Genomic DNA, 17,064 nt, shown 5'->3' on the forward strand with positions numbered 1-17,064 from the left:
ACACACCACCACACACACACCCGCCTCACACCCAACCTCATACATTAACTCCCACACATCAACTCCCACACATCAACTCCCACACATCAACTCCCACACATCAACTCCCACACATCAACTCCCACACATCAACTCCCACACATCAACTCCCACACATCAACTCCCTCACATCAACTCCCACACATCAACTCCCACACATCAACTCCCACACATCAACACCCACACATCAACCCCCACACATCAACCCCCACACATCAACCCCCACACATCAACCCCCACACATCAACCCCCACACATCAACCCCCACACATCAACCCCCACACATCAACCCCCACACATCAACCCCCACACATCAACCCCCACACATCAACCCCCACACACCCACTAACAAAAATCCACCCACTCAAACCCACCCACTCACATCATACACACATCAATCCACACACACACCCCCATGGCTTCCCCACACACGCAACCCCACACACACCACACCCACCCCCATGCACCACACCCACCCTATACATTAACTCCCACACATCAACCCCCACACACCCACCCACTCACATACTCCCAATTACACACACACACACCAATCAACACACACTCCCCACACCCTAATCCACCCACACACACGCCCGCAAACACACCCCCGCACACACCACCACACACACACCCGCCTCACACCCAACCCCATACATTAACTCCCACACATTAACTCCCACACATCAACTCCCACACATCAACTCCCACACATCAACTCCCACACATCAACTCCCACACATCAACTCCCACACATCAACTCCCACACATCAACTCCCACACATCAAATCCCACACATCAACTCCCACACATCAACTCCCACACATCAACTCCCACACATCAACTCCCACACATCAACTCCCACACATCAACTCCCACACATCAACTCCCACACATCAACTCCCACACATCAACTCCCACACATCAACCCCCACACATCAACCCCCACACATCAACCCCCACACATCAACCCCCACACATCAACCCCCACACATCAACCCCCACACATCAACCCCCACACATCAACCCCCACACATCAACCCCCACACACCCACTAACAAAAATCCACCCACTCAAACCCACCCACTCACATCATACACACATCAATCCACACACACACCCCCATGGCTCCCCCACACACGCAACCCCACACACACCACACCCAACCCCCATGCACCACACCCACCCTATACATTAACTCCCACACATCAACCCCCACACACCCACCCACTCACATACTCCCAATTACACACACACACACCAATCAACACACACTCCCCACACCCTAATCCACCCACACACACGCCCGCAAACACACCCCCGCACACACCACCACACACACACCCGCCTCACACCCAACCCCATACATTAACTCCCACACATTAACTCCCACACATCAACTCCCACACATCAACTCCCACACATCAACTCCCACACATCAACTCCCACACATCAACCCCCACACATCAACCCCCACACATCAACCCCCACACATCAACCCCCACACATCAACCCCCACACATCAACCCCCACACATCAACCCCCACACATCAACCCCCACACATCAACCCCCACACATCAACCCCCACACATCAACCCCCACACATCAACCCCCACACATCAACCCCCACACATCAACCCCCACACATCAACCCCCACACATCAACCCCCACACATCAACCCCCACACATCAACCCCCACACATCAACCCCCACACATCAACCCCCACACATCAACCCCCACACACCCACTAACAAAAATCCACCCACTCAAACCCACCCACTCACATCATACTCACATCAATCCACACACACACCCCCATGGCTCCCCCACACACGCAACCCCACACACACCACACCCACCCCCATGCACCACACCCACCCTATACATTAACTCCCACACATCAACCCCCACACACCCACCCATTCACATACTCCCAATTACACACACACACACCAATCAACACACACTCCCCACACCCTAATCCACCCACACACACGCCCGCAAACACACCCCCGCACACACCACCACACACACACCCGCCTCACACCCAACCCCATACATTAACTCCCACACATTAACTCCCACACATCAACTCCCACACATCAACTCCCACACATCAACTCCCACACATCAACTCCCACACATCAACTCCCACACATCAACTCCCACACATCAACTCCCACACATCAACTCCCACACATCAACTCCCACACATCAAATCCCACACATCAACTCCCACACATCAACTCCCACACATCAACTCCCACACATCAACTCCCACACATCAACTCCCACACATCAACTCCCACACATCAAATCCCACACATCAACTCCCACACATCAACTCCCACACATCAACTCCCACACATCAACCCCCACACATCAACCCCCACACATCAACCCCCACACATCAACCCCCACACATCAACCCCCACACATCAACCCCCACACATCAACCCCCACACATCAACCCCCACACATCAACCCCCACACATCAACCCCCACACATCAACCCCCACACATCAACCCCTACACACCCACTAACAAAAATCCACCCACTCAAACCCACCCACTCACATCATACACACATCAATCCACACACACACCCCCATGGCTCCCCCACACACGCAACCCCACACACACCACACCCAACCCCCATGCACCACACCCACCCTATACATTAACTCCCACACATCAACCCCCACACACCCACCCACTCACATACTCCCAATTACACACACACACACCAATCAACACACACTCCCCACACCCTAATCCACCCACACACACGCCCGCAAACACACCCCCGCACACACCACCACACACACACCCGCCTCACACCCAACCCCATACATTAACTCCCACACATTAACTCCCACACATCAACTCCCACACATCAACTCCCACACATCAACTCCCACACATCAACTCCCACACATCAACTCCCACACATCAACCCCCACACATCAACCCCCACACATCAACCCCCACACATCAACCCCCACACATCAACCCCCACACATCAACCCCCACACATCAACCCCCACACATCAACCCCCACACATCAACCCCCACACATCAACCCCCACACATCAACCCCCACACATCAACCCCCACACATCAACCCCCACACATCAACCCCCACACATCAACCCCCACACATCAACCCCCACACATCAACCCCCACACATCAACCCCCACACATCAACCCCCACACATCAACCCCCACACATCAACCCCCACACATCAACCCCCACACATCAACCCCCACACATCAACCCCCACACATCAACCCCCACACACCCACTAACAAAAATCCACCCACTCAAACCCACCCACTCACATCATACTCACATCAATCCACACACACACCCCCATGGCTCCCCCACACACGCAACCCCACACACACCACACCCACCCCCATGCACCACACCCACCCTATACATTAACTCCCACACATCAACCCCCACACACCCACCCATTCACATACTCCCAATTACACACACACACACCAATCAACACACACTCCCCACACCCTAATCCACCCACCCACACGCCCGCAAACACACCCCCGCACACACCACCACACACACACCCGCCTCACACCCAACCCCATACATTAACTCCCACACATCAACTCCCACACATCAACTCCCACACGTCAACTCCCACACGTCAACTCCCACACGTCAACTCCCACACGTGAACTCCCACACGTCAACTCCCACACGTCAACTCCCACACGTCAACTCCCACACGTCAACTCCCACACGTCAACTCCCACACGTCAACTCCCACACGTCAACTCCCACACGTCAACTCCCACACGTCAACTCCCACACGTCAACTCCCACACGTCAACTCCCACACGTCAACTCCCACACGTCAACTCCCACACGTCAACTCCCACACGTCAACTCCCACACGTCAACTCCCACACGTCAACCCCCACACGTCAACCCCCACACGTCAACCCCCACACGTCAACCCCCACACGTCAACCCCCACACGTCAACCCCCACACGTCAACCCCCACACGTCAACCCCCACACGTCAACCCCCACACGTCAACCCCCACACGTCAACCCCCACACGTCAACCCCCACACGTCAACCCCCACACGTCAACCCCCACACGTCAGCCCCCACACGTCAGCCCCCACACGTCAACCCCCACACGTCAACCCCCACACGTCAACCCCCACACGTCAACCCCCACACGTCAACCCCCACACGTCAACCCCCAAACACCCACTAACAAAAATCCACCCACTCAAACCCACCCACTCACATCATGCACACATCAATCCACACACACACCCCCATGGCTCCCCCACACACGCAACCCCACACACACCACACCCACCCCCATGCACCACACCCACCCTATACATTAACTCCCACACATCAACCCCCACACACCCACCCACTCACATACTCCCAATTACACACACACACACCAATCAACACACACTCCCCACACCCTAATCCACCCACACACACGCCCGCAAACACACCCCCGCACACACCACCACACACACACACGCCTCACACCCAACCCCATACATTAACTCCCACACATTAACTCCCACACATCAACTCCCACACATCAACTCCCACACATCAACTCCCACACATCAACTCCCACACATCAACTCCCACACATCAACTCCCACACATCAACTCCCACACATCAACTCCCACACATCAACTCCCACACATCAACTCCCACACATCAACTCCCACACATCAACTCCCACACATCAACTCCCACACATCAACTCCCACACATTAACTCCCACACACTCTCGTATACAAACACCCCACACACTCTCGTATACAAACACCCCCCACGCACCACACCCCACCACGCACCACACCCCCCCACGCACCACACCCCCCCACGCACCTCACCCCCCCACGCACCTCACCCCCCCACGCACCACACCCCCCCACGCACCACACCCCCCCACGCCCCACACCCCCCCACGCCCCACACCCCCCCACGCCCCACGCCCCCCCACGCCCCACGCCGCCCCACGCCCCCACCGCCACACGCCCCACACCCCCCCACGCCCCACACCCCCCCACGCCCCACACCCCCCCACGCCCCACGCCCCACAGCCCCCCACGCCCCACACCCCCCCACGCCCCACACCCCCCCACGCCCCACACCCCCCCACGCCCCACACCCCCCCACGCCCCACACCCCCCCACGCCCCACGCCCCACACCCCCCCACGCCCCACACCCCCCCACGCCCCACGCCCCCCCACGCCCCACGCCCCCCCACGCCCCACGCCCCACACCCCCCCACGCCCCACACCCCCCCACGCCCCACACCCCCCCACGCCCCACACCCCCCCACGCCCCACACCCCCCCACGCCCCAGCCCCCCCACGCCCCACACCCCACACCCCCCCACGCCCCACACCCCCCCACGCCCCACACCCCCCCACGCCCCACACCCCCCCACGCCCCACACCCCCCCACGCCCCACGCCCCCCCACGCCCCACGCCCCCCCCACGCCCCACGCCCCCCCACGCCCCACGCCCCACGCCCCACGCCCCCCCACGCCCCACGCCCCCCCACGCCCCACGCCCCCCCACGCCCCACGCCCCCCCACTCCCCACGCCGCCCCACGGCCCCCCACGCCCCACGCCGCCCCACGCCCCACGCCCCACGCCCCCCCACGCCCCACGCCCCCCCACGCCCCACGCCCCCCCACGCCCCACGCCCCCCCACGCCCCACGCCCCCCCACGCCCCACGCCCCCCCACGCCCCACGCCCCACACCCCCCCACGCCCCACACCCCCCCACGCCCCACGCCCCACACCCCCCCACGCCCCACACCCCCCCACGCCCCACACCCCCCCACGCCCCACACCCCCCCACCAACTCCCACACATCAACACCCACTCAAATACTCCCATACACACACCCACACCAATCCACACACACCCCCCCACACACACATCGCACCTACCCATACACACACACCACCTAACACACCCACCCCCATACATCATCTCCCACACATCAACCCCCACACACCCACCCACAAACACCAACCCACTCACACACGCTCCCATACACACCCACCCACACACACCACACCCATCCCCACACACACACCCACCCACATACACTCCCACAACCCCATCCCCATACACGACCCACACACCCACACCCACCCCACATCCCCAAAACTCACCCCCACACACACCCCACACCCATCTCCACACACACATCCCCCACACACACAACCACACATCCCCACACACACCCCTCACACACCTCATACACACACACACATCCCTACACATTCATAAACATGCCTACCCACATACACCCCCACCAACTTCACACACCCACTTGCCAAACCTTGACATGACCTTTCCATGTCACTAAGTTGTTTGCAAACACCAGCACTCATCAGTCTGTAATTTTCCACTTTATTTACCCAATGTGGTCGTGCACTACACGAGTGCGCTGGAGAAACTCAGCAGGTCACGCAGCCTCCATTGGAAGTAAAGGGCAGCCAACAATTTTGTCATGTTCATGCAGGCACCAGTATAAATAGGGGGAGTGTGGGGTGAATGGGAGAGAGACTACCAATTTCTCTTCACCCCTCCCTCCCTGTCTCACATTTCCTTATCCGTCCATCTCCTTCCCTCCAGCACCCCACCCTTCCCCTTCCCTCTCCCACCCACCCAAATCGCATCAGCTTTATTCTCTTCCACCCTCCTGCCTGTCTCCACGTGAACCAGCCTGTTCTCCTCTCTCCTTCGCATCTCCCTCTCCTTCTTATCTTCTCCTCACCCTCTCCGTATATCCCTCCCCTTCCTCAACAACTCTACCACTCTCTCCTTTCCTCTCCCTCCCATCCCTCTCCCACTCCAACCCCTCTCCTTCTCCTTACCCTATACCTTTACCTTTATCCCTCCCACTTCTTCTACAACCCTCCTTCCCTCAACCTATCCCTCTTATTCTGCTCTCCCTCCCCTTCTACCTCTATCCCTCCCTCCTTCCTCCACATCCCTCCCACTTTCTCATTTCCTCTCCCCTTCTCACTCTCCGCCTCACCCCTCCCTCTATCCCTCCTCTTCATCCACAAATCTCCCTCCGCATTCGCTCTACTTCCCCTCTCTCTCTCCTTCTCCCTCCCTCCCCCCCCCAACCCCCCACCTTGTTTACGCAAGGCCCAGGCCCGAAACGTTGGTTACTCTTCCTGTGGATGCTGCGTGACCTGCTGAGTTTCTCCAGCATGTTGGTGAATTGCACAGATTCCTGTGATACCCCACGCCCCACAGCCCAATCCAGTAAAGACCTATTCATCCTGCTCTCTGTCCAGCACCTCGCTCATAAAGTGAATTTCTCCTGTTTATTTTTGGTGACCTTTTGATTGGGGCCTCGGATCTTCTGAAGATCCAAATGCACCACATCCATTGGTTTACTCTTTTCTGTTAAATGCAACCTCAAAAAATTACCAGCAGATTTGCCAAACTTTATTTCCTTTAAACCCACATTGACTGCCAATTTTATAACCATTTTCTAAGTGATCTGTAACCTCTTCCTTAAGTATAGACTCCACCGTTTTCAAGAATAACAGAATAAGTGGACTTTATCTACCTGTCCCCCTCCAATTAGTAGGAACCATTCTAGTTCAAGTTCATCATCATCTGACTGTAAATATGCCACCAGATGAAACAGCGTTTCTCTGGACCATGGTGGGCTTGAGCGCGCGTGCGCGCATACACACACACGTGTGTATTTCTTTTCTTCTTTGGCTTGGCTTCGCAGACGAAGATTTATAGAGGGGGTAAATGTCCACGTCAGCAGCAGGCTCGTTTGTTGCTGACAAGTTCAATGCGGGACAGGCAGACACGGTTGCAGCGGTTGCAGGGGAAAATTGGTTGGTTGGGGTTGGGTGTTGAGTTTTTCCTCCTTTGCCTTTTGTCAGTGAGGTGGGCTCTGCGGTCTTCTTCAAAGGAGGTTGCTGCCCGCCAAACTGAGGCGCCAAGATGCACGGTTTGAGGCGAGATCAGCCCACTGGCGGTGGTCAATGAGGCAGGCACCAAGTGATTTCTTTAGGCAGTCCTTGTACCTTTTCTTTGGTGCACCTCTGTCACGGTGGCCAGTGGAGAGCTCGCCATATAACACGATCTTGGGAAGGCGATGGTCCTCCATTCTGGAGATGTGACCCACCCAGCGCAGCTGGATCTTCACCAGCGTGGACTCGATGCTGTCGACCTCTGCCGTCTCGAGTACTTCGACGTTAGGGATGAAAGCGCTCCAATGAATGTTGAGGATGGAGCGGAGACAACGCTGGTGGAAGTGTTCTAGGAGCCGTAGGTGATGCCGGTAGAGGGCCCATGATTCGGAGCCGAACAGGAGTGTGGGTATGACAACGGCTCTGTATACGCTTATCTTTGTGAGGTTTTTCAGTTGGTTGTTTTTCCAGACTCTTTTGTGTAGTCTTCCAAAGGCGCTATTTGCCTTGGCGAGTCTGTTGTCTATCTCGTTGTCGATCCTTGCATCTGATGAAATGGTGCAGCCGAGATAGGTAAACTGGTTGACCGTTTTGAGTTTTGTGTGCCCAATGGAGATGTGGGGGGGGGCTGTTAGTTATGGTGGGGAGATGGCTGATGGAGGACCTCCGTTTTCTTCAGGCTGACTTCCAGGCCAAATATTTTGGCAGTTTCCGCAAAACAGGACATCAAGCGCTGAAGAGCTGGCTCTGAATGGGCATCTGCAAAGAGTAGTTCACGGACAAGTTTCTCTTGTGTCTTGGTGTGAGCTTGCAGGCGCCTCAGATTGAAGAGACTGCCATCCATGCGGTACCGGATGTAAACAGCGTCTTCATTGTTGAGGTCTTTCATGGCTTGGTTCAGCATCATGCTGAAGAAGATTGAAAAGAGGGTTGGTGTGAGAACACAGCCTTGCTTCATGCCATTGTTAATGGAGAAGGTTCAGAGAGCACATTGCTGTATCTGACCCGACCTTGTTGGTTCTCGTGCAGTTGGATAATCATGTTGAGGAACTTTGGGGGACATCCGATGCGCTCTAGTATTTGCCAAAGCCCTTTCCTGCTCACGGTGTCGAAGGCTTTGGTGAGGTCAACAAAGGTGATGTAGAGTCCTTTGTTTTGTTCTCTGCACTTTTCTTGGAGCTGTCTGAGGGCAAAGACCATGTCAGTAGTTCCTCTGTTTGCGCGAAAGCCGCACTGTGATTCTGGGAGAATATTCTCGGCGACACTAGGATTCTCCTATTTAGGAGAATCCTAGCAAAGATTTTGCCTGCAATGGAGAGCAGCGTGATTCCCCTGTAGTTTGAGCAGTCTGATTTCTCGCCTTTGTTTTTGTACAGGGTGATGATGGTGGCATCACGAATGTCCTGAGGCAGTTTTCCTTGGTCCCAACAAAGCTTGAAAAACTCATGCAGTTTGACATGCAGAGTTTTGCCGCCAGCCTTCCAGACCTCTGGGGGGATTCCATCCATACCTGCTGCTTTGCCACTTTTCAGTTGTTCGATTGCCTTATATGTCTCATCCTGGGTGAGGACCTCATCCAGCTCTAGCCTTAGTGGCTGTTGAGGGAGCTGGAGCAGGGCGGAATCTTGGACTGAGCGGTTGGCACTGAAAAGAGATTAGAAGTGTTCTGACCATCGGTTGAGGATGGAGATCTTGTCGCTGAGGAGGACTTTGCCGTCTGAGCTGCGCAGCGGGCTTTGGACGGGGTGAGGGGTCGTACACAGCCTTTAGAGCCTCGAGAAACCCCTGAAGTCGCCAATGTCCGCGCTGAGCTGGGTTCGCTTGGCGAGGCTAGTCCACCACTCATTTTGGATCTCCCGGAGTTTGCGCTGAAGATGGCTGCATGCGCGACGGAAGGCTTGTTTCTTTTCTGGACAGGACGGCTTTGTAAGGTGAGCCTGGTGGGCAGCTCGCTTCTTTGCCAGCAGCTCCTGGATTTCCTGGCTGTTTTCGTCAAACCAGTCCTTGTTTTTCCTGGAGGAGAAGCCCAGTACCTCTTCAGTGGATTGCAGTATGGTAGACTTCAACTGATCCCAGAGGGTTTCGGGGGATGGGTCCGTGAGGCGGATTGCATCGTCGAGCTTTGCTTTGAGGTTTGCCTGGAAGTTTCCTCTCGCTTCGTCTGACTGCAGGTTTCCAACATTGAACCTCTTTCTGGGGGCTTTACTGTTCCTGGGCTTTGGCTTGAAGTGAAGGTTGAGCTTGCAGCGAACCAGCCGGTGGTCAGTGTGACATTCCGCTCTGGGCATGACCCTGGTGTGGAGCACATCTCGTTTGTCACTTTCTCGCACCAGGATGTAGTCCAGGAGGTGCCAGTGTTTGGATCAGGGATGCATCAGGTAGTCTTAAGGCTGTCCCTCTGCTGAAAAAGGGTGTTTGTAATGACAAGCCGCTGTTCTGCGCAGAGCTCCAACAGGAGGCGCCCATTGTCGTTGCACTTGCCGACGCCATGCTTGCCCAGGATTCCTGGCCAGGTTTCTGAGTCTTTGCTGACGCAAGCGTTGAAGTCGCCAAGGATGACAACCTTGTCGGCTGTAGGGGTGCGTTGAATGAGGTTGCGCAGGTCAGTGTAGAACTTGTCCTTTTCTGCTGGTTCCGCCTGGAGGGTTGGAGCATAGACACTGATGAGGGTGATGCGACGCTTGTTTTGAAGGGGGAGTCGCATGGACATGATTCGGTCCGAGTGGCCTGTCAGAAGGTTTTCGAGTTTGGAGGCAATGAAGTTCTTGACCATGAAGCCTACACCAGATAGGCGTTGTTCATCCAAAGGCTTGCCAGACCAGTAGAGTGTGTAGCCCGTGCCGCGTTCTTGGAGGCTGCCTACATCGGCCAGGCGGACTTCACTGAGAGCGGCTATGTCGATGTCAAGTCTGAGTAGTTCATGTGCAATGAGGGCAGACCAACGTTCAGGTCGGTGGCTGTCAGCCTTGTCTAGCATGGTTCTGATGTTCCAGCATGCTAGCTTGAGTTTGTGAGCATCTTTTGAGGGGGAGGACGTGGAGGGGGAGGACGTGGAGGGGGAGGACGTGGAGGGGGAGGACGTGGAGGGGGAGGACGTGGAGGGGGAGGACGTGGAGGGGGAGGACGTGGAGGGGGAGGACGTGGAGGGGGAGGACGTGGAGGGGGAGGACGTGGAGGGGGAGGACGTGGAGGGGGAGGACGTGGAGGGGGAGGACGTGGACCTGTCCTCGGGCCTGCGCATAGGAGCTTTTAGGTGGAGTGCAGTGCGCGCAGTACTTGCCCCACCCTTTACTCCCATGGTTCGTGTGCCGTGACCAAGCAAGCTGGGACGTGGCAGCAAGGTCCTTGGGTCATAGGTTTTATATCGGAGTGGCCTTCTCCTATGCAGGTTTCTTACCCGGGCTGGAGGGGTCTGCCTCCCCTCCTAGGTCGGTCCATACTGCCCGGACCGGGGCCGAGGCCGCCGCTGCTCTCCCTGTGCCCGGACTGGGGCCGCCACCTCCACCTCTCTGCCCGGACCAGGGCCTCCGCCTGCCTCACTCGACCGAGGCCGGGGCCGCCGCCTCCCCCTTGCTCATGCCCGGATCGGGGCCGCCGCCGCCTACCCTCTGCCGGGGCCGCCGCTGCTCTCCCTGTGCCCGGACTGGGGCCGCCGCCTCCAACTTTCTGCCCGGACCGGGGCCTCCGCCTGCCTCACTCGACCGAGGCCGGGGTCGCCGCCTCCCCCTTGCTCCTGCCCGGATCGGGGCCGCCGCCGCCTACCCTCTGCCCGGACCGGGGCCGGGGCCCCCGCTGCTCTCCCTGTGCCCGGACTGGGGCCGTCGTCTCCACCTCTCTGCCCGGACCGGGGCCTCCGCCTGCCTCACTCGACCGAGGCCGGGGCTGCCGCCTCCCCCTTGCTCCTGCCCGGATCAGGGCCGCCGCCGCCTACCCTCAGCCCGGATCGGGGCCGCCACCGCCTACCCTCAGCCCAGACCGGGGCCGGGGCGCTTACATTCCTAACGTCGAAGTACTCGAGATGGCAGAGGTCAACAGCATCGAGTCCACGCTGCTGAAGATCCAGCTGCGCTGGATGGGTCACGTCTCCAGAATGGAGGACCATCGCCTTCCCAAGATCGTGTTATATGGCGAGCTCTCCACTGGCCACCGTGACAGAGGTGCACCAAAGAAAAGGTACAAGGACTGCCTAAAGAAATCTCTTGGTGCCTGCCACATTGACCACCGCCAGTGGGCTGATAACGCCTCAAACCGTGCATCTTGGCGCCTCACAGTTTGGCGGGCAGCAGCCTCCTTTGAAGAAGACCGCAGAGCCCACCTCACTGACAAAAGGCTAAGGAGGAAAAACCCAACACCCAACCCCAACCAACCAATTTTCCCCTGCAACCGCTGCAATCGTGTCTGCCTGTCCCGCATCGGACTGGTCAGCCACAAACGAGCCTGCAGCTGACGTGGACTTTTTACCCCCTCCATAAATCTTCGTCCGCGAAGCCAAGCCAAAGAATATATATATATTTTTTTTTTTTCTTTGGCTTGGCTTCGCGGACGAAGATTTATGGAGGGGGTAAAAAGTCCACGTCAGCTGCAGGCTCGTTTGTGGCTGACCAGTCCGATGCGGGACAGGCAGACACGGTTGCAGGGGAAAATTGGTTGGTTGGGGTTGGGTGTTGGGTTTTTCCTCCTTAGCCTTTTGTCAGTGAGGTGGGCTCTGCGGTCTTCTTCAAAGGAGGCTGCTGCCCGCCAAACTGTGAGGCGCCAAGATGCACGGTTTGAGGCGTTATCAGCCCACTGGCGGTGGTCAATGTGGCAGGCACCAAGAGATTTCTTTAGGCAGTCCTTGTACCTTTTCTTTGGTGCACCTCTGTCACGGTGGCCAGTGGAGAGCTCGCCATATAATACGATCTTGGGAAGGCGATGGTACATACATATATATATATATATATATATATATATATACACACACACACACATATATCTATATATATATATAGATATATATACATACTCAAACACACACACACACACACACACTCATTCAGGTGCCTTGCTATTCGGCATTGGTGATCACGTCTCTCCATCCATCATAATCTCTGATCCTCCGAATTGTATTTGTTGCCTGTTCTCCTTCGGTTAAGACTCTATCCCTGAGCTGAGACTGTACTCAATGGTGAGTTCATGATTATACAAGGGGGAAAATACTGAAGTGGTTTCCCAGTGCCTTCTTCAGTTGCAGTGTCCACACTGGACGTCCACCATCTTCAATCCGCAGCTTCACATGACCCTGACTGGAAGGCTAAACAGGTTTTCAACCTTGCCCAAGGATGACCTGTGGGCTATCGGATGGAAGGATTGCCTTACTCCTCCTTTTGCTGACTAATTGCACAGCTCCAACACAGTCATATATATTATTATCAAGTTATATTTTAAAATAAACATACGTATAAATATTTTGGAACGATTAACTCAGTAACAGGACACCATTCATCAATCTCACAGCCTGGCAGATTACAGGAATGGTGGGGGTGGAACAATATGTATCCATCTGGGAGCTGGTGGAGTGAGGAGGGTATGCATCAGTCAATCTCAGAACAACAGGCCATTTGGCCCACTGAGTACTTGCTGGCTCTTAGGGGAGCAATCCCATTGGTTCCATTTACTTACCCTTCCCATTTCCCTGCAGCCTTGCAACTCATTTTATCTTACAAATAAATGAATTGTTTTATTATTACATGTACTGTTAAACAAAACAAACCTTTGTTTTGCATGCTATCCAGACAACCCAACTCATGCAGCAGGTAGTGAGGGTAGCACAGTTAGTGTAACAGTTAACTCAGTGGCATTCCAGAGCCAGCAACCCGGGTTTGAATCCAGCGCTGTGTCTCCCTGTGTCTGTGTGGGCTTCCTCTGGGCATTCTGATTTACTCTAGCATTCCAAAGATGTACGAGGTTAGTTGCTTAATTGATCACATGGGTGTATCTGGCCGTTGCAGGCTTATGGGTGATAATGGCCTGTTATCATGTGTATCTTGAAATGGAGTAAAGCAGTGTGGGGAGTAGTGTGACACCAGTCAAATCTTGCCACACACTGAGGAAAATGCAAGGACCATTCAAGGACGTCATCTTTTACCAGTGTGAGATCCATTCAAGAGTCTGCCAACAGCAGGGAAAAAACTCTACTCGAATCTGGAGAGTGTTCTCAATACTTCTGCCTGACAGATGGGGGTAAACGAGGCTACGACTGGGGTAGATGAGTTTTATAATATTTCAGTAGCTCCCCCGAGATAGCAGGAGCTAGGCAGAGTTGGTGGGGGGTGGGGCTTGTGTGATGGTCCGAGCTGACATCACAACTCTCTGCTGCGGTATCTTGCGGTGCTGGGTGGAGCAGTTCCCACGCCGAGCAGTGATAGCATGGTTAGCCCAGGGGCAGCACAGTTGGGGTAGGGAGGCGCAGTTGGCCCAGGGGCAGCATGGTTGGGGTAGGGGCCGTATGGTTGGCGTAGGGGAGGCACAGTTGACATAAGGGTAGCACGGTGGGTGTAGGGGAGGCACAGTTGACATAGGGGAAGCACGGTGGGTGTAGGGGAAAGGTATGGTTGGCAAAAGGGAGGGAAGGCTGGTCCAGGGGAGGCACAGTTTGCGTAGGGATGTAAATTGGGCGGCAGGGGGTCATGGGCCGAAAGGACCTGCTACCGTGCTGTATGTCTAAATGTAAAATTAAAATTTGACGACTATTTCCTGTGACACTGTTTCACTGCCATTTCCTTCAATGGCGTTCCCACAAGGGGTAATGGCCATCGTCCAGTGGACCTGAGGGATGACATTCCCTGAGGAATCCCGACTCTCCACAGCACATGCCGAAAGGAAGAGGATCTGCTGATGGACGGATGGGGGTGGGGGGGGGAGGAAGAGTTCGAGTTGCAGAACATAACCAGATGGAATTTTGGTGGTCAAAGGAAAACCCCAGTCCCAATTCTCTTGGGCATAAAACACAAAATCCCAGAAGTGCTGTTGTGTCAAGTGACATTAACTGGGTGTTTGAGACTTTCAGAAATAAAAATAGCTTGACTTGCATTCTCAGCCAGTGGTTATGCTTAGAACTGACACTGATTCTGTATTCTCTGGTACACATTAGTTTAACTCCTGGTCTGAAGACCCTGCTAAACTTCATCACATGACAACAGGCCCATCAACATCCCACTAAAACCTTCCCCTCATCCCATTTCTCAGCCACTCTCCACAAAGTGATTGGTAAAATCATGGTGCCTTCAGTCTGTTCTAACTGATCACTCTCTGTAACTCTGCACACTCAACTGGTTTTTTGGGGGGGAGGTAAACTATGGTACTATGTATGGGCTGACTAGCTGGCCTGCTCTCAAAAAGACCTTTCTCACTGTGGCCCACAACAAATTCTAAGTTAGACGGCTCCTCCATTCCCAGCCCTGAGCCCTCTGTCTTCTGGTGGATATAATTTTGAGATACAGCACGGTAACAGGCCCTTCCAGTCCATGACCCTGCACTGCCTCAAATGCACCCATGTAACCAATTAACCTACTTAACCCCTGCGTCTTCAAAACGTGGGAGGAGGCCGAAGCTCACGGAGGGAACCCCACGTGGGGAGAACGTGCGAACTCCTTATAGACAGCAGCAGACTCAATTCCGGGTCGCTGGCACAGCAGTGATGATTTGACTGCATGAGGTCACCCTCTCACTGAGACATCGTGTATTTCTCCCGATCAGCTTTTCGAAGATCATGCACCAGACGGTGAAAGAGCTTGCTCCAAAGTGCAACGTGACGTTCCTGCTGTCCGAAGATGGAAGTGGAAAGGGGGCAGCGCTCATCACAGCTGTGGCGTGCAGGCTTCGAGAATCCGGCTAGTAGGAGCCCTGGAGGTCAACGCTGATTCCCATGGCAGCGGTGGCGTCACCAATCCCCTGCGCCATCCTTACTTAAACAGCTGTAGCTTGCTCACCAGAGTCGAGGTGTATGTGCGTTGTGCGAAGTTTGCAGAGAAGTGAGAACGCACTTGTTAATTTTAAGCTGCTGGATTTTCCAAAGTCCCAATTCGAAATGTTCACTGTGTTCACCTCAACTCCCAATTTTAATGTCATATTTGCTTTTAAAGAGTCTGTTCGTTGATTTTCCCAAGGCTGTTGAATGATTTAAAAAAAATGGAATCTAGTTCCACGTAACCTTTGTTGTAGACATAAAACATTCAAAATAACAAAGAATTGTGCTTCACTTATCCTGCCATGTGATTTCTGTAACGCTGTGGCTTCACAAAGGTCTATCTATATATTTGGTTACGTAAAATGCACCGAAGAAATCAGATAAGTTATTGCAATCTGAGTTGCATTTTCAGGATATTTGAGTGGGTGTGGTGTTACACGTCGTTTTCCATCTCGTCTGGGGGGAGGGTGTCTAGATCAGTGAAGATGCATGCCTTACTGATATAGCGGAACCTTTAATTTTATACCCTCTGTTAGAGGCCCTCTGTTTTAAAGTGAAATTATGAATACATTAAAGTCAATCTCGTGAGTCATTGACAGTTTAACTTCTTTTGGTGAATATTGTTGGGTACTTTTAACAAGTCTGTTGGGTGGGGGGGGGGATGCTGTTAGAACGGTACACCACAGGAACAGGTCTGTCAGCCAACGGCCTGCCTCCGGCATGATGCCAATCTAAATGTCGTCTGCTTGCTCACGCTCCATATTCCTCTGTTCCCTGTCTGTTCATGTCTGTTCTTCCCTCGCACCCTCTGCCCTGTGTTTTAAAAGAAAGACTTGCCTTTTTTTTGAATATTTTAGTTTTCATTTTTTTGTAAAATCTTCAGTATCACAATATATTAAACTGTTTCATACAAAAAAAACAAAGGAAAACCCCTCCCGCCCCATAAAATATAAAACCACACACCGTCAGAGCTCACACTTACACTATACTTAAAAAAAGTCTATAAAGGATCTACACTGGGAAATCACATCTGTTTATATTGTAATAACATCGGTTAGAACCATAGAACATTACAGCACAGAAAA

General features: G+C 54.5%; 1 protein-coding gene across 2 annotated transcripts in view; it reads left to right on the forward strand.

The window, feature by feature from the left end:
* hk1 (hexokinase 1) overlaps window positions 1-16,571 on the forward strand; it is a 107,293-nt gene extending 90,722 nt beyond the window's left edge. For both annotated transcript variants that reach the window (XM_069900857.1, XM_069900858.1), the window contains exon 18: window positions 15,769-16,571. In XM_069900857.1, the coding sequence (XP_069756958.1) occupies window positions 15,769-15,907 (139 nt within the window). In that variant the 3' untranslated portion in view covers window positions 15,908-16,571. The remainder of the gene's footprint in view (window positions 1-15,768) is intronic.
* Window positions 16,572-17,064: the final 493 nt, after the last annotated feature.

This window comes from Narcine bancroftii, chromosome 10 (genome assembly GCF_036971445.1).
Source record: "Narcine bancroftii isolate sNarBan1 chromosome 10, sNarBan1.hap1, whole genome shotgun sequence".
In the NCBI taxonomy this organism is placed as follows: domain Eukaryota; kingdom Metazoa; phylum Chordata; class Chondrichthyes; order Torpediniformes; family Narcinidae; genus Narcine; species Narcine bancroftii.